Source organism: Microcaecilia unicolor, chromosome 7 (assembly GCF_901765095.1).
Source record: "Microcaecilia unicolor chromosome 7, aMicUni1.1, whole genome shotgun sequence".
Classification (NCBI taxonomy): Eukaryota; Metazoa; Chordata; class Amphibia; order Gymnophiona; family Siphonopidae; genus Microcaecilia; species Microcaecilia unicolor.
In genome coordinates this window covers 226,111,245-226,129,798 of record NC_044037.1, presented here as the reverse complement: position 1 = coordinate 226,129,798, position 18,554 = coordinate 226,111,245, and the positions used below count along the sequence as shown (strand labels likewise).

General features: G+C 48.0%; 1 protein-coding gene across 1 annotated transcript in view; it reads right to left on the bottom strand.

Moving 5' to 3' along the window:
• The window catches only part of LOC115473968 (neurabin-1-like), a 337,573-nt gene that overhangs the window by 266,976 nt on the left and 52,043 nt on the right, over positions 1–18,554 (bottom strand). Inside the window, exon 3 of the mRNA XM_030209200.1 lies at positions 7,775–7,907. Within this exon, the coding sequence (XP_030065060.1) occupies positions 7,775–7,907 (133 nt within the window). The remainder of the gene's footprint in view (positions 1–7,774; positions 7,908–18,554) is intronic.

The window sequence follows — 18,554 nt, the reverse complement described above, 5'->3', positions numbered from 1 at the left end:
TGCCCTTAGACGTGCCGAGATCGGTCACAATTTTGTCCAGCTCGACCCCAAAGAGCAGCTTGCCTTTAAAAGGCAACTTAGCCAGGCGGGACTTAGAGGCGTGGTCCGCAGACCAATGTTTCAGCCAAAGCCACCGCCGCGCAGAGACTGTCTGAGCCATACCTTTAGCCGAGGCTCTCAAGACATCATACAGTAAGTCTGCCAAATAAGCCAAGCCCGATTCCAGGGCCGGCCATTCAGCCCTCAAGGAAGGATCCGAGGGGGAAGCCCGCTGCACAATCGTCAGGCACGCCCTGGCCACATAGGAGCCGCAAACTGAGGCCTGCAAACTTAAGGCAGCCGCCTCGAAGGACGACCTTAAGGCCGCCTCCAATCTTCTGTCTTGGGCGTCCTTTAGGGCCGTGCCACCTTCCACCGGCAACGCCGTTTTCTTAGTCACCGCAGTGATTAAAGAATCCATGGTAGGCCAAAGAAAGGCCTCACGTTCACTTTCAGGCTAAGGATAGAGGCGGGACATAGCCCTAGCCACTTTGAGGCTCGCTTCCGGGATATCCCATTGAGCCGAAATTAAGGTGTGCATGGCATTATGCACGTGGAAGGTTCTAGGCGGGCGCTTCGTCCCCAGCATAATGGTGGAGCCAACAGGGGCTGAGGGAGAGACGTCCTCTGGAGAGGAAATCTTCAAAATGCTCATGGCCTGCATTAACAGGTTGGGCAAATCCTCTGAGCGAAAGATCCGTGCTGCAGAGGGGTCATCCGCTCCATCCGAGCGGGAATCCGTCTCCTCCAAGGAATCCCCAAAGGACCGTTGGGAGAACTCAGATAAGCTGCCCTCATCTACATCAGAGGAAACAGAGTCCTCTAAGGTCCGGGAATCCACCCGAGGGCGTTTACTTCCGGGGGCCTCAACCCCTTTATCGGACAAGGGAGAAGCAGCAGCGTTTTGCATAATGAAGGCCTGATGCAGCAGCAAAATAAACTCGGGGGAGAAACCCCCCAGACTGTGCACTTCAGCAGCCTGGGCCACAGCCCTAGATGCACCCTCAACCGGCGCTCGCAAGAGCGGGGGAGAAACATGCTGCGCATCCAAGATGGCGTCCGGCGCGACACTCCGCGAAGGAGCCGTGCGGGAAGAACGGCGCTTAACTTTAGCCGCTTTTTTGCCGTCGCCAAAATCAAGGGCGGCCATGGCATGAACGTCTCCCAGCTCAAGGGCGGCCCAAGAAGAAGCCGTCCGAGCAGAATGGCCTGCCAAGATGGCGGAGGCGAGCAGCGGGGGATGGGTGTTTATGGCGGGAAAAACCGCCGCGCCAGAGGAAGACCCGGGACACTGACCGGCCTCCGAAACTGACACCCAACAAGGGCGAATCAGACTTTAATACCCCCGCATCCCCGCTAGGAGCGCACACGCGGTCCGGGGAGCGATTCTTCGCGCCCTCACCCTCCGACGCCATAGGCCACGTGGAGATCAATCGGGGAACCCCCTGCCCGCTATAAAAAAGGTAAAAATTACCTGCTTCTCGCTCCGAGCTGTAACGACCTGGTGTCCCAGTGAGTAGCTGCAATAAACATTTAAATAAACGTCGAAATAAACGCCTTTAAGGGCGTCCAAAAATTTTTTTTTTTTTTTTAACGGAGCCAGCGGGAGGGGGGAGAAAAGGAGGGACCTGGCGCCACCAGGTTTGCACTTGCTCAAGAAGAGCCCTCAACCCCAGGCACTCAACAAAACCTAAAAATTAGGCTTGGAGGCCTAGCCAGAGCTGCTGCTGTGTGTGACCACCACCTGCTGAGATAGAGAACATACTGAGGAGTTTCCAGCAGCACATGACCACATATAGGGAGGCAAAAGGATTGCTCTCTATCTCCACCTGCTGGTAGATGGACACAACCCACCAGTCTATGGATTGATCAGCATGATGATACGGAAAAAACATTTTAATGAAGAACGTCATATCTCGAGGACACGTAAATCATCTGTTTCTACTTCCTCTTCATCAATGTGAGCAGGTCTTAATGTTAATTTGTTGATATCCAAATACTCATTGCTTAAAAACCTCATGAACCAAGAACAGCATCATTCTTGGCTGTAAATGAGACATGGCTGAAAGATGATGGCGATATCTCCTGCCACATAAGACATTTTCTCAGAGACGACAATACTCTCATTCTGCTGCTGCTTGAGTTCTTCTAAAATCAGCTCTTCTGATTGGGAGGCTTGGAAGTGCTGGGCTTTGGTTGTGTGTTTGCAGCACCTACTTTAGCCTCCCTTTCTGGTAACTCTGATAAGATTTGGGTTCAGGTACTTGAAGGGGAAAAAAACACCGAAGTTTAGGAACAAGAGAAACCTTACAAAGACCGTAAAAGCAATCAAACACTGTCAAACAGATGAGTCTTCCAACACTAGGTAGATTCTCAAGGATGTAATTTATTAAGGACTTTTTGCCCAATAAATTACATCTTTGATAATCTACCTAGAGTTGCAAGACTCATCTATTTGACCTTACTGTTTCGCTGTTCAGGTATTTGTAACCACAAAAGAATTGCCCTACCTCTCTCAGTCCTGCTCCACTAACTATATTTCTCTCTCATCATTATTGGGTGGCTAAATGAGGTGTTGGTTGTAGAATCATGAGCACAGGTCAGCACCCCAGAACAGGTCAAAAAGGGCAGAGGCTGACGACTCTGGAATCTATCAGAGATTGAGAAGCCTGTAATTTATTAAAGAACATGAGCCTGTGTAAACTCAGGAATTTATGATCTATTATGATACACTTACGGGCAAGCTGGCGTGGGAAAGGTGCAATTATAGATGAACAGAAGAATGTGATTCAGCAACTTAAGGGAAAATAGATGGTGAACAGAGAACAGAACGATCTCTGAGGAAAATAAGTGCTGAAGTAATGTGAAGCATTGCTTAACACAAAAGGTATATAAACAATTGAACCAGAGCATTACGTTGGAGAGGCAGTGGCAGGCCACATGTTTGTGTCCCCTGCTCTCCACATGAGAAACTACTACTACTATTTGACATTTCTAAAGCGCTACTAGGGTTACGCAGCGCTGTACAATATAACATAGAAGGACAGTCCCTGCTCGAAGAGCTTACAATCTAATAGCATTTGTAATTGTAACTTTCTCTTCGTAATTAATTAAAGAATTGCTTTTCTCATACGTGTGGCCTTCCTAGTCTTATCTCTCTAAATTGCGGGTGGTTGGTGAGTACTAATTTGGGGAGGTGGAAAAAGACTAGTAATATAAAAACAAGGTATAGCTCCACGGGAAATCTGCTCCCGTTTATCTTTGTATACCAAGTCACTGGTGCAGCTTGGCCTCTCCTCTGGATTTAGACCTCCTCAGTTCGTTACCATTCCTACTCACTAGGCTGGCCACTGTTTCAACCTTGTTGACAGAAAGGATTTTTTCCTTCACCCAGCCTTACCTTCTATTGTTTCATTCTCCTGATCTGATCATCTCCTGCTCAATTTTACCCAAATTATTCATTCCAATATTTGGCACAGTACAACTATCATGTGCTTGGTAGGTAGGTTTTTGCTGAGCAATGCCTCTCGGTCTGTTTTTCTTTCCCTCTCATTGGGACAGTACAGTTGCTACTTTTCATTACCTACTAGAATCCATGCTTGATATGGCCCTGATAAAACAGCTTTCTAAATGCCTGCAGCCACAACCCATGGTTCACACCTGAACTGACAGATTTTTGAAGATGCTTGTGAAGAGCAGAGTGAAGGGAATAAGTCTCACCTAGCCACTTACTGTGTAAACCTCTCTAGTACGAACATAAGTCCTATCTGATGCAAGTCAAGATTTTATATTTCCATGCAAATAAACTCTTCCAAGAACTACCCTAGTTGTTTAATATTGATAATCAACTTTGATCAAAGAATGAACACTCTAGATGCACTGGGCTTTATTCCAAACTGCTTTGCACATGCAGGATAAATTAGTGAACCTTCAAGAACCCATCACTTCAAGTCATAAAATTGTTTTTCCCCTCTCTCTTTCTCTTTCACACAGTCTCATGTAATCTAATCTGTTCTTCCCCTGCTACGGTTACAGTGTCTTTACATCTTTCTCTTCGCTGTCCCAAGTCTTAGAAAGCTCACTAATAGTGCATGATCATCTGGCCCTATTTTTGATGGGGATCCAGTTTGCCTCCTAAGTTCATCCATGCTCTCACCCATCTATTTGGATCTTATTAATTATAGCTTGCAGATCAGTGTGGTCTCACACCAATGAAAGCAATCTTTGGTTAATCCAGGCTTTAAAAGACCTGGCCTCAATTCCTCTTTCCTGTGAAACTTTCAGGCAATTGCTAATCTGTCATATCTTGCAAAACTTGCAGAAAATACAGTCCTGTAACAATTACTTAAGTTCTGGGACTCTACTAATCTTTTTCATCCTAGAAAATCTAATTTCATGGAAGGACAGAGCAAAGAAACAGCCTGAGTTTTTTTTTTTGGGAGGGGGAGGTAGCCTTTTTGTTTGGGGGACGGCAAGCGTAGCCACAGGCCACATCCCCAGAGTCATGATCGATCATGATTACATACATTCAGCCCCCCCCCCCCCCCACAACATTCTCCTGCCTTCTCCTGCGCTTTCCCGTACCCCTACCCTCTGATGCTCTCTCCTTTTCCAAATATATCTCCCCCAACTGACCTGAATCAAGCCAGCTGGTTTTATCCTCAGGCAACAGCGGCAGAAGTAGGAAAGTACTGGCAGCCAGCAGTGAAAAACTGCAGCGGATATCAGTGCGCTGTATAACAAACAGACTGTGAAGGTGAGCAGAAGGGAGAGAACTGGTGATGGCACTTTATCTGCTGCAGATAGAGTACACACAGCAATCAGCAGGCAGTTGAAAGTTATGTGTTATAACTTCAAGCCACCTGTTGATTGTTAAAACTAGGGACGGAGCATGATTGTATTATACTATTTTCAGTGGTGCCATGGCACCTGTGGCTCCCCCCGATCGGATGCCTACGTTACTAGCTATGTACAATGACATTACTGCATCCTGGACTTGAATGACATGATGCTCATCCAGCCTGATCTGAGTCCCGCTTTCATCTGCAGGAGACTGGAGTTAAAGGCACTGTTCACTCTAAGCTGAGTGAGAGTCCATTGCTGCAGGTCTGGGGGAGTCGGGGGGGGGGGGTGCTTCTATATTGTGTTTTCAGTTACTAGACACAGACATATTCTCTGGTCTCCTGCAGAGCTGGTCTGTCCCACATTACTGAAAGTGTGATAGTGAAACAGCACTCCCCCCACAGACACACATACAGGGAGAAACTGCTCACCTTGGAGGGAACAGTGGTTAAAGGTATCATAATAACTACATAAGTACGTAAGTAATGCCATACTGGGAAAAGACCAAGGGTCCATCGAGCCCAGCATCCTGTCCACGACAGCGGCAAATCCAGGCCAAGGGCACCTGGCAAGCTTCCCAACGTACAAACATTCTATAGATGTTATTCCCGGAATTGTGGATTTTTCCCAAGTCCATTTAGTAGCGGTTTATAGACTTGTCCTTTAGGAAACCTTCCAACCCCTTTTTAAACTCTGCTAAGCTAACCGCCTTCACCACTTTCTCCGGCAACGAATTCCAGAGTTTAATTACACGTTGGGTGAAGAAAAATTTTCTCCGATTTGTTTTAAATTTACTACACTGTAGTTTTATCGCATGCCCCCCTAGTCCTAGTATTTTTGGAAAGCGTGAACAGACGCTTCACATCCACCTGTTCCACTCCACTCATTATTTTATATACCTCTATCATGTCTCCCCCTCAGCCGTCTCTTCTCCATGCTGAATAGCCCTAACCTCCTTAATCTTTCTTCATAGGGAAGTCGTCCCATCCCCGCTATCATTTTAGTTGCCCTTCGCTGCACGTTTTTCAATTCTACTATATCTTTCTTGAGATGCGGCGACCAGAATTGAACACAATACTCAAGGTGCGGTCACACCATTCATTATTTTATATACCTCTATCATGTCTCCCCTCAGCCGTCTCTTCTCCAAGCTGAATAGCCCTAACCTCCTTAATCTTTCTTCATAGGGAAGTCGTCCCATCCCCGCTATCACTTTAGTCGCCCTTCGCTGCACCTTTTTCAAGTCTACTATATCTTTCTTGAGATGCGGCAACCAGAATTGAACACAATACTCAAGGTGCGGTTGCACCATGGAGCGATACAACAGCATTATAACATCCTCACACCTGTTTTCCATACCTTTCCTAATAATACCCAACATTCTATCATTTATTGTTTATTCAAAATATTTATAGACTGCAACTATCCACAGTTCTAGGTGGTGTACATTGAAAACACACAACAACACTTCAGATGTTACATAAACATATGAATGAAGCAGTACAATATTCAAATTATTCTTCAACATCAAGGTATAACTCTCAACAGGTAAATATCTGATTAAAAAGTAGCTCATCAGACCGAGGGAGTGGGGGGTCAAGATGGTGACCGGACAAGTTGCAACATTGGATCTAGAGTTGGATCTTGGGGGGTTTTTTTAAGCAACATGCCCCACACAGAGGAAGGGATGATCAAAATTGTTCCGCTGCCTGCAGTAGCATAGTCTCTGCTCCAACCTACACGCCAGCAGGCACTGGAACACTAAGCTGCCAGATCCCAGTTTAAAAAAAAACCCTGTGAGCGGCCCTGCTTCACATGTGAGTAAAGGAGAAATTAGGTCCTACCTGCTAATTTGCTTTCCTTTAGTCCCGCTGGACCGGCCCACAATGACTGATGGGTTGTGCACACCTATCAGTAGGTGGAAACTGATAAGACTGGTTTTGAGGCAGCCCATAAGAGCCGTGTTCATCCCCTTGGAAGCCTCAGTATTCACATAGCAAAGCAAAAGGAAAAAGACGCTAAACATCTCTGCGCCAGTTGGTTCATACAGCCACCTACCAACAAAGAGACTACTCCAAACTGAGTCAACAACATCAGTAATGTGCCTATGTGCAACCACGTAGAAATGGTTGAATAAGTGGTCTCTTTGTGAATATAGACATATCCATAAATATACTTAAAAAAAAAAAAATCAAACAGCTCCCCACAGACACAAGAGCAAATTAAATTAATACCAGTACAAAACTAATCTCCAAGAACAAATTGGATATTGAATAGGAAGGGATCTGGGCTGGTCCGGTCCAGAGGGACTAAAGGAAAGCAAATAAGCAGGTAGGACTTAATTTCTCTTTCCTTAGCATTCCTCCAGACTGGCCCAAAATGACTGATGGGAAGTAACAAGCAGTAAACCACAGGTGGGACCAAAGTAGAACCACTGCAAGATCCTGGTAAACGAAAACCGAGATCATACGCACCCAGCTGTCCAACTATATCAAACAAGTAACTATGTCCAAGACACCCGAACACTAGAGCTCAGTTCCCGCCACGTGGGTCGCTAAAAGAGCAACCAGATGCAATTCTGTCCAACTCATGAGCTGATCTGAGCACTAGAATACTGAAACCTAGAATACGCCTCACCAGAGTCACCAAAGAATGCTGCTGTCAATTGGAGACCTGAATCCTTTCATAACGAGCAAAAGGAAGAAACTGTGCACCACGACAGCAGGAAAAGATCTATCAAAACACCGAAGTTCCAGGAGCTGAAGTGTTGAATTTAACTCATCTAAACTGGGTCATTAGATTACACAAGTCATTTAAAATAAGGAAATGTGCATCTCCCACATCCCCACCCCAAGATTTCTACTCATATTTGGATTTCATGTAAACATTTTACCTTTTTCAATTTCCACAGGAAAGACATCCATTTTCTCCACTCTCTTCTCCAATTCATACTCAGCTGATGCAGCCACGGGATCTACCTCTTCATTACGTCTGTCATAGTCTTCATTTGAATATGTCATATATACCTTGAAACAAAAATGAAAGAGAAATTAGGTCTTAACTGCTAATGTTCTTTCCTTTAGTCCCACTAGACTAGTTCAAAACCTGTGGGTTGTACCCGTTGATCAGTACATGGAGACAGAGAGAAAAAGAAAAAAAAGAAAAGAAATGCCACGTGCTTCATCCTTTACATTCTCAGTATTTGATAAAGCGATAGACCACCTGTTTTCCATTTCATTTTAGCCATTGTACTAATACTATTCATAACATATCACTGGTAAAAAATAAATAAATACAAATAAAAAAACTTTGAAAACAAACTGTTGAAAAAAACAATGTTGAACCTGAAGAGAGTTTGATGAAAGAGTGAAAAGAGCAATATTAGAAGTATACTAAAGTGGTTAATTGGACATTTTTTAGGTAGGGTCTTTGGACAGGTCTGGCAAGACTAAAGAAAAGAAAATTAGAAAGACCGATCTAACTTCTCTTTCCTTAGCATACTCAACAGACCAGTCCAGAGCATGTGGGAAGAATCTAAACAGTTCCCAAAATAGGGGAACTCTATAATGTTTTCCAAAATAATTTCAGTCCCAAACGCTCCTACAATGTTTTGTAAATATAAGAAGAGATGACTGTATCACCAACCTATGGTAATGTTCGTAATTGCACCCACAAGATCAAAACACATCTGGTAGAAAGTTTTCTAACCTTAAACAGTTGTTTCCTTTTGAAATTAAATACAGGCCCCTCAGTTACCAGGTAATGATGGTTTTAAAAGATGGTTCGTTGTACCTGAAATCTGCAAAGAGAAAAACTGATCTGCCCAACTAAAGTACACACAGTACATAGATCAAATCTCTCTGTTTTTGCTCCATTTGAAATGGACACTTCCTCAGAAAAAAAGGACAGAATTGTATATCGATGCTCCTGCTTCTGCAAACCAGAGAAAGGGATCTGTATGTGTCAAAATGTATAGCTCAAAATCTCTAAGAGGGGACAGAAACAAAGAATAACTACAGAAAGGGAAAATTAGGTTCTTACCTTGGTAATTTTCTTTCATAGCAGATAGCATAGGGTCATAGCAGATGAAGCCATTACGTATGGGTTGTGTCCATCAACCAGCAGGGGGAGATAGAGAGCACTCAAATTTCACAGTGCCACATGGTCAGCTAGCTCCACTGCCTCTTCAGTATTTGAAGCTTCCAAAGCAGTATAACAAACCGCAATGGGAATAACATGAACTTTCCTCACAGCGAACGATGGCCCCATAACAAGGGCATGAACTCAAAAGGACGGAATAAACACATCCTCCTGGAGGGAATAAACTCGTCCTCCTCTTTGTATTTATGGAGGGAATACACACATCCTCCTGGCGGAAATGAACTCAACCTCCTACACATGAACTGGAGGGAATGAACTCATCCTCCTATAAGTGAACAAGAATCCTGAAGACTGTTTTCCAACTTTCTCCCAAGGAAGGATTAGAACTTCAGGAAACAACAGAACCTGAAACAGATTCACATCATACAGACAATCATACAGGGAGGACTCATGGCTTCATCTGCTATGACTAAAGGAAAGAAAATTACCAAGGTAAGAACCTAATTTTCCCTTCCTTGTCATCAAGCAGATGAAGCCATTACGTATGGGATGTATCAAAGCAATCCCTATATAGGGTGGGAACAAGTCACACCACGCGCCAGCACTTGTGCTCCAAAACGCGCATCCCTCCTAGCAGCCACATTCAGCCTATAATGTCGGGCAAATGAGAGCTTCGAAGCCCATGTTGCTGCACTGCAAATCTCATGGAGAGAGTGCTCCAGTTTCAGCCCAAGAGGAAGAAATCGCTCTTGTACAATGTGCCTTAAAGGCTACAGGCGGAGGCCGGCCGGCAAGCAGATAAGCTGAAAAGATAGCTTCCTTGAGCCAGAGGGCAATAGTGGCTTTAGACGCTGGAGACCCTCTGCAAGAACCTGATAGTAAAACAAACAAATGATCAGAGGTCCTGAAAGAATTAGTAACTCGCAGATACTGCAACAGAGTCCTGCGCACATCCAACAGGTGCAGCTGCCCAAAGGATTCTGGAAACTCCTCCTTAACAAAAGAGGGTAAAAAAAATAGGCTGGAATAGGTGAAACGCTGAAACCACCTTAGGAATGAAGGAAGGCACGGTACGAACCATGACCCCGGACTCTGAGAATTGCAGAAATGGGTCTCGACAGGACAGCGCCTGGAGTTCTGACACCAGTCTCGCCGAAGTAATGGCCACCAGAAAAACGGCCTTTAGTGTCATATCTTTTTCTGAAGCTCGCCGTAGTGGCTCAAAAGGAGAACCCTGCAGAGCCTTCAAAACTAGCCCCAGGTTCCAAGCTGGACAAGGTGCCCGCACGGGAGGACGGAGCCGAAGCACCCCTCTAAGGAACCGTGCCACATCTGGATGAGCAGCTAAAGACACGCCTGCAACCTTACCATGAAGGTAGGCCAATGCTGCCACTTGCACCCGCAGGGAATTATAGGCCAAGCCTTTTTGTACACCATCCTGCAAAAAGTCCAGAATCGGCGAGACAGGAGCCTGCATGGGTGTGATCGCTTTTGAAACACACCAAGCCTCAAACTGGCGCCAGATCCTGGCATAAGCCACGGAAGTGGAACGCTTGCAGGCCTGCAGGAGAGTGGAAATAACATTATTGGAATAGCCTTTGCCTCTCAATTGCGCCCTCTCAATAGCCATGCCGTAAGACCAAAACGGCAGGCGTCCTCCATGGCCACCGGTCCCTGCGACAACAGGTTCGGTACCAGAGGTAAAGGAAGGGGAGCCTCCACTAGCATCTGTCGGAGGTCCGCATACCAAGGCCCCCTGGGCCAATCCGGGGCGATGAGAACCACTTCTCCTGGGTGAAGCCGAATCCGCAGGAGCACTCGCCCTATCAAGGGCCACGGAACGAACACATACCAGAGGCCCAGAGGCCAGGGTTGAGCCAAGGCATCCAACCCGGCTGAGCGAGGATCTCTCCGTCTGCTGAAAAGCACGGGGCTTTGGCAATTGAGCTTGTCGCCATAAGATCCATTACGGGCTTGCCCCATTTGGCACGTATCTGCAGGAATACTTCGTCTGCCAGTTCCCATTCCGCTGGATCGATTTGATGCCTGCTTAGATAATCGGCTTGCATGTTGCTCTGACCTGCAATGTGAGCTGCCGACAGAAACTGTAGATGCAGCTCGGCCCAGTGGCAAATCTGTTCGGCCTGCACGGCCAGCGCACTGCACTGAGTGCCGCCTTGTCGGTTTATGTAGGCCACTGTTGTCGTGTTGTCTGACATCACTCTGACAGCCAATCCTTCCAGGGTCACTTGAAAGGCCAGAAGCGCCTGAAACACCACTTTCAACTCTAGGCAATTGATGGACCACTCCAACTCGTCGGGTGTCCAAAGACCCTGGGGCATGCTTCCCCTTGTAATGTGCGCCCCAGCCCTTCAGGCTGGCATCTGTCACCACTAGGCACCAGTCGGGGAGCGCCAGCGGCATTCCTCGCCGCACATGCTGTCTGAGAGCCACCACTCCATGTTGAGTTGGGCCGCAGGGAGCCAAGAGAGTCTGCACTGATAATCCGGAGATACTGAAGACCATCGTTGAAGCAGGGAATACTGCAGAGGTCTCAGGTGCGCTCTCGCCCAGGGCACCAAATCCAAGGTGGCCGTCATCGATCCCAACAGCTGGACAATGTCCCAAGCTCGCGGGCGGGGCATCCTCAGGAGCAGACGGACCTGATTCTGAAGCTTACACCGCCTTTGCTCGGGTAGGAATACATATCCCGAGTCTGTGTCGAACCGTGCCCCCAAATATTCTAGAGATTGCGAGGGGGTCAGGTGACTTTTGGCTACATTGACGACCCAGCCCAGAGATTGCAGTACTGAGACCACTCTGTCTGTAGCTTGATGGCTCTCTGTTGCGAAGTCCGCTCTGATGAGCCAGTCGTCTAGGTACGGGTAAACCCGGATACCTTCTCGCCTGAGAAAAGCAGCTACTACCACCATTACCTTGGAAAAGGTTCGGGGAGCTGTGGCGAGGCCAAAAGGCAAGGCCCGAAACTGGAAATGTTTTCCCATCACCGCAAACCGCAGAAACATCTGGTGCGGAGGCCAAATTGGAATGTGCAAGTAAGCTTCTTTCAGGTCCAGAGACGTGAGAAACTCTCCTGGCTGTACCGCCGCAATGACGGAGCGCAGGGTTTCCATGTGAAAATGCCGCACTCTTAGGGACTTAATTCTTTTCAGTCCAGAATAGGGCGAAAAGACCCACCTTTTCGCGGCACCACAAAGTAAATGGAGTAGCGGCCGCAGCCGAAATCGGCGGGAGGCACCGGGGGAAAACGCCCCAATGTGCATCAAGCCTTGTAAGGTCTCCTCTACCGCCACCCTTTTGGCGGCAGAACCACATCGGGACTCCACAAACACGTCTCTTATCGGGGCATCGAACTCTATTCGGTATCCTTCTCTGATCAGTTCCAAGACCCACTGATCTGAGGTAATCTTGGCCCACTCCTCAAGAGGGAAAGACGTTCTCCTATAACAGGAATTGAGGAGGGGGCCGGCGCACCCTCATTGAGAGGGTCGCGCTTGAACTCCAGGTCTTGAGCCTGCTGCTGCGGAACGTTTGTCCGAGCGAAAGGAGTTCCTCTGCTGAAAACCGGCACGAGAAGTGGACCCAGCAGAATGCCCCGGGCGGTACCTTCAAGCTTCACAGAAACGAGGTCTATAAGAGGAGTGAACCGCCTGACCCTTGGAGGGAGGCCGTGGCCTATCGTCGGGTAAGCGCTGGGGTTTAGCATCTCCCAGGCCTTTCACAATTTTCTTCAACTCCTCAAACAGGAGAAGGCCTTGAAAGGGCAACTTCACCAACCTTTGCTTAGAGGCCATGTCTGGCGCCCAATGCCGTAGCCACAGAAGACGGCAAGCCGCCACTGCTACAGCCATCTGTTTAGCCGAAGCTCTGACAATATCATAAAGGGCATCAGCCAAAAAAGACAAGGCCAACTCCATTCGCGGAGCCACTTCAGACAAGGGCTCCGTTCCATCACCGGGCTGTTCCGCTGCCTGTTGCAACCATGCCAGGCAGGCTCCAGCAGCATAACAACTGCATGCAGACGCCCGAATAGTAAGACCAGCAATTTCAAAGGGTCGTTTAAGTGCTGATTCCAGTCTACGGTCTTGCATGTCCTTCAGGGCAACACCTCCTTCAACCAGGAGGGCAGTTCTCTTTGTCACAGCTGTGACTAGGGCATCCACCTTAGGCACTGCAAAGCGAGCCAAATGCTCCTCACTCAGAGGGAATAATTGCCCCATAGCCCTGGAAACTTTCAAAGGTCCTTCGGGGTCAGCCCATTGAGCTGAAATAAGCTCTTGGATGGAGTCATGCAAAGGAAAGGCTCGAGCAGGCTTTTTAGTACTTGCCATCCTCGGATTTCCAGAGGAGGCCACGCCACTCCCAGGATCTTCAATAGAGAGGACCTATAAGAATCTGAAATAAGCGCTGGCAGCTCCTCGCGGTGGAAAATCCTCACCGTGGACGGATCATCTGGATCCAGTGGCCCTTCTGCACCTTCCTCTGTTTCCTCTGGCCACGAGGGCCTGCCAGACCCCTCACCGCCTCAGCGGGGGTCGCGCCATGTGGTGCTTTCAAAATGGCACCCGCTGCCAGCTCCACCGAGCGGGAAGAATCATCGCTCGCCATGCTCGGGCCGGCACTTACGCCTGAACAGTACGCTTTACAGAGCCCCGCTGCTGATCTGCGCTTGCCACACTTGGAACAGCGCTTAACACTCTGCAGCCATCGCCAAAAAATGGCGGAAAATTCAAAATGGCAGTTTCGCGCCAAAAACGTCCCGACCGCGGGCCCTCCCCGGAGTCAGAAAACACTCTTACCTCACTGGACCGAGTATACAAGCTCCGGTCACGCTGTAGAAACTGAAGAAAACCTCTTGCTTTTTTTTTTTTTTTTTTTTTTTTTAATGCTGTGAGGAAAGTAGAGAAAAGAGGCAATCAAATCAACTCCGGAGGTACAGAACAGTGGGAAAGGCAGGGAAAGGCGAACCAATGTGCCTGCATTCACCAAGTATAGAGTGGGAAAGAGCAGGGAAAAGTGAAACTAATGTGCTCACATCCACTGGGGGGATGGGTAAGGCAGGGAAAGGGCTAACCTATATGCATTTAAAGTGAAGCTGCTATAGCCTCTAACACCCTGGCTAACAACTGGCAAGCCAGGAGCCACCCCCAGGCAGATTTTTTAAGGAGCTTGATCAAGCTGCAACCACCCTTCTTGGTGAGATAGAGAATACTGAAGAGGCAGTGGAGCTAGCTGACTATGTGGCACTGTGAAATTTGAGTGCTCTCTATCTCCCCCTGCTGGTTGATGGACACAACCCATACGTAATGGTTTCATCTGCTTGATGACAAGGAAGGGTAAGATTCTTCCACTGCATTCCTTAAAACGGGAGTCAAAAGATGAAGTCCCACAGCACCTTAAGCAGCAGAATTAAACTACTCAGGAGAAATGTAGAGGTCAACATATAGCATCCCCCCTTAGACAAAACTCTCAATTCAAAGGAAGTTCTGCAACGAGCAGGGCATAGGATGAAGGTGAAAGGGGACAGACTCAGAAGTAACCTAAGGAAATACTTCTTCATGGAAAGGGTGGTGAATTCATCGAACTGCCACCCAGTGGAAGTGGTGGAGATGAAAACAGTATCTAGATTCAAGAGAGCTTAGGGCAGGGACACAGGATCTCTAAGGGAGTGCGATAGGGAGAGTAGTTGGCATAGATGGGCAGAATAGATAGGTCTATATGGTCTTTATCTGCTTACATTTTTCTATCTTTCTATGTTACATGTGGATGAAATACCGGAGAGAACCTTTCAGGTGGCCTCAAAAACATGAGTCATAACTTGAACTTAACGACCCTCAAGCCATTTCTACTTAGATTCAGACCTGAAGAATGGTGAAATTTAGTCATACCTCTTAATTTCCTTTCCTTGAGTCCAGCCACACCAGTCTGAAGTGGAATTGTGTCCCTTTCTTAATAGCAGATAGAGGTAGAGAACTGAATTTTCCAGCAATAGCCTGCTGCCCCCACTACCCCAAAGTAGTTTAAGGTCTTGAGACCAACACCCAAGAAGAAATTAGACCTTGCCTTCTAATTTGCTTTCCTTTAGTCCCTCCGGACCGGCCCAGAATGTGACTGATGGGTTGTGCACGCCTTCCAGCAGGTGGAGGCTGAGAAAAAAAAAACGTGACTCTAGAGAGAGCCAATAAGAGCCCTTGGCAACAAGAGAAAGATCCAGTAACAAAGTACCAAAGCAGAAGGAAGTAAAACAATAAGTAAATGGTCTGTGCTTACGAAAGCCTGAGCAGCCACCGGCACATTGCCAACACAGGGTGTGTGCCACCAACAATAATGTGACCAATGACATGCCCCTGCATATCATGCACAAAAGGTTACATACTGAGCCACAGAATTTGTGTTTTCCTTTTTTTTTTTTAAACAATGAAACCAGAAACAAGCAACACAGCTCCCAAGAAAACAATATCACTTAACTCTTGAAGACACATAATACCTAAAGGGAGGGATCTGGGCCGGTCCGGAGGGACTAAAGGAAAGCAAATTAGCAGGCAAGGTCTAATTTCTCCTTCCTTTGCGTCCCTTCGGACGGGCCCAGAATGTGGTTGATGGGAAGTAACAAAGCAGTAAGATTATGGGAGGGATCCTAACAGCCCCGCCGTCAAAACGTGTGCCCTGAAAACAAGGGAAAATTAGGTTCTTACCATGGTAATTTTCTTTCCTTTAGTCATAGCAGATGAAGCCATTACGTATGGGTTGTGTCCATCAACCAGCAGGGGGAGATAGAGAGCACTCAACTTTTCACAGTGCCTCATGGCCAGCTAGCTCCACTGCCTCTTCAGTATATGAAGCTTCCAAAGCAATATGGCAAACCACAATGGGAATAACATGAACTTTCCTCACAGCGAACGATGGCCCCTTAACAAGGGCATGAACTCAAAAAAAGGAGGGAATGAACTCATCCTCCTGGAGGGAATAAACTCGTCCTCCACTTTGTATAAACAGAGGGAATACTTGCATCCTCCTGGAGGGAATAAACTCATCCTCCCAAAACATGAACTGGAGGGAATGAACTCATCCTCCTATAACTGTAACAAGAACCCTGAAGACTGTTTTCCGACTCCCCAAGGAAGGAATATAACTTCAGGAAACAACAGCAGCACCTAAAATCAGAATCACTGCAATACAGACAATCATACAGGGAGGGCTCATGGCGTCATCTGCTATGACTAAAGGAAAGAAAATTACCATGGTAAGAACCTAATTTTCCCTTCCTTGTCATAAAGCAGATGAAGCCATTATGTATGGGATGTAACAAAGCAATCCCTAAATAGGGTGGGAACAAGCCACACCACACGCTAGCACCTGTGCTCCAAAACGTGCATCCCTCCTGGCAGCCACATCCAGCCTGTAATGTCGGGCAAAAAAGAGCTTCGAAGCCCATGTTGCAGCACTGCAAATCTCATGAAGAGATAGTGCTCCCATTTCCGCCCAGGAAGAGGAAATCGCTCTTGCGGAATGAGCCCAGCCAGACAGCAGATATGCTGAAAAGATAGTTTCTTTGAGCCAACAAGCAATAGTGGCTTTAGACGCTGAAGACCCTCTGCGAGGACCTGCAAACAGCACAAAAAGATGATCAGAGGTCCTGAAAGCATTTGTAATTCGCAGATACTGCAACAGAGTCCTGCGCACATCCAAACGGTGCAACTGCCCAAATGAATATGGAAAGTCCTCCTCAACAAAGGAGGGAAGAAAAACAGGCTGGTTTAGGTGAAACGCTGAAACCACCTTAGGCATGAAGGAAGGCACGGTCCAAACCGTGACCCCTGACTCTGAGAATTGCAGAAAAGGGTCTCTACAGGACAGTGCCTGGAGCTCTGACACCCGTCTCGCCGAGGTAATGGCCACTAAAAAGATGGCCTTCAGTGTCAAACCTTTCTCTGAAGCACGCCGAAGCGGTTCAAAAGGAGCCCCCTGAAGGGCCTTCAATACTAACCCCAGGTTCCAAGCTGGACAAGGTGCCCGCACGGGAGGACGGAGCCAAAGCACCCCTCTAAGAAACAGTGCCACATCTGGATGAGCAGCTAAGGACACGCCTTCAACCTTGCCACGCAGGGAGGCCAATGCTGCCACTTGCTCCCGCAGGGAATTATAGGCCAAGCCTTTGTGTACCCCATCCTGCAAAAAGTCCAGAATCGGCGAGACAGGAGCCCGCAACGGAGAAAGCGCTCTTGAAACACACCAAACTTCAAACTGGCGCCAAATCCTGGCATAAGCCACGGAAGTGGAGCACTTACGGGCCTGCAGGAGAGTGGAAATTACCTTATTTGAGTAGCCTTTATCTCTCAATTGCGCCCTCTCAATCGCCATGCCATAAGACCAAAGCGGCAAGTGTCCTCCATGGCCACTGGACCCTGTGACAACAGGTGCGGAACCAGAGGTAATGGAAAGGGAGCCTCCAACAGCATCTGTCGGAGGTCCGTATACCAAGGCCTCCTGGGCCAATCCGGGGCGATGAGCACCACTTCTCCTAGATGCAGCCGAATCCGCAGGAGCACTCGCCCTATCAAGGGCCACAGAGGGAAGACATACAGTAATCCCAGGGGCCAGGGTTGAGCCAAGGCATCCAACCGGGCCGAGCAAGGATCCCTCCGTCTGCTGAAGAAGCACGGGACTTTGGCATTAGAACTGGTCGCCATAAGATCCATCACTGGCTTGCCCCATTTGGCACATATCTGCAGGAATACATCGTCTGCTAGTTCCCACTCCGCTGGATCGATCTGATGCCTGCTTAGATAGTCAGCTTGCACGTTGCTCTGACCTGCAATGTGAGCTGCTGACTGTAGATGCAGCTCGGCCCAGTGGCAAATTTGTTCGGCCTGTGCGGCTAGAGCTCTGCACTGAGTGCCGCCTTGTCGATTTATGTAGGCCACTGCTGTCGTGTTGTCCGACATCACTCGGACAGCCAATCCTTCCAGGGTCACTTGAAAGGCCAGAAACACCGCTTTCAACTCCAGGCGGTTGATAGGTCACTCCGATTCGTCGGGCGTCCACAGACCATGGGCATGCTTCCCCTGGCAATGTGCGCCCCAGCCCTTCAGGCTGGCATCTGTCACCACTAGGCACCAATCGGGGAGCGCCAGTGGCATTCCCTGCCGCAACATGCTGTCCGAGAGCTACCACTCCATACTGAGGTGGGGCCGCAGGGAGCCAAGAAAGTCTGCACTGATAATCCTGAGATACTGGAGACCATCGATGAAGTAGAGAATACTGTAGAGGTCTCAGGTGCGCTCTCGCCCATGGCACCAAATCCAAGGTGGCCGTCATCGATCCCAACAGCTGGATAATGTCACAAGCTCGCGGGCGGGGCATCCTCAGGAGCAGGCGGACCTGATTCTGAAGCTTGCACTGCCTTTGCTCGGGAAGGAACACATAGCCCGAGGCTGTGTCGAACCGTGCCCCCAAATATTCTAGAGATTGCGAGGGGGTCAGGTAACTTTTGGCCATATTGACGACCCAGCCCAGAGATTGAAGGACTGAAACCACTCTGGCTGTAGCTA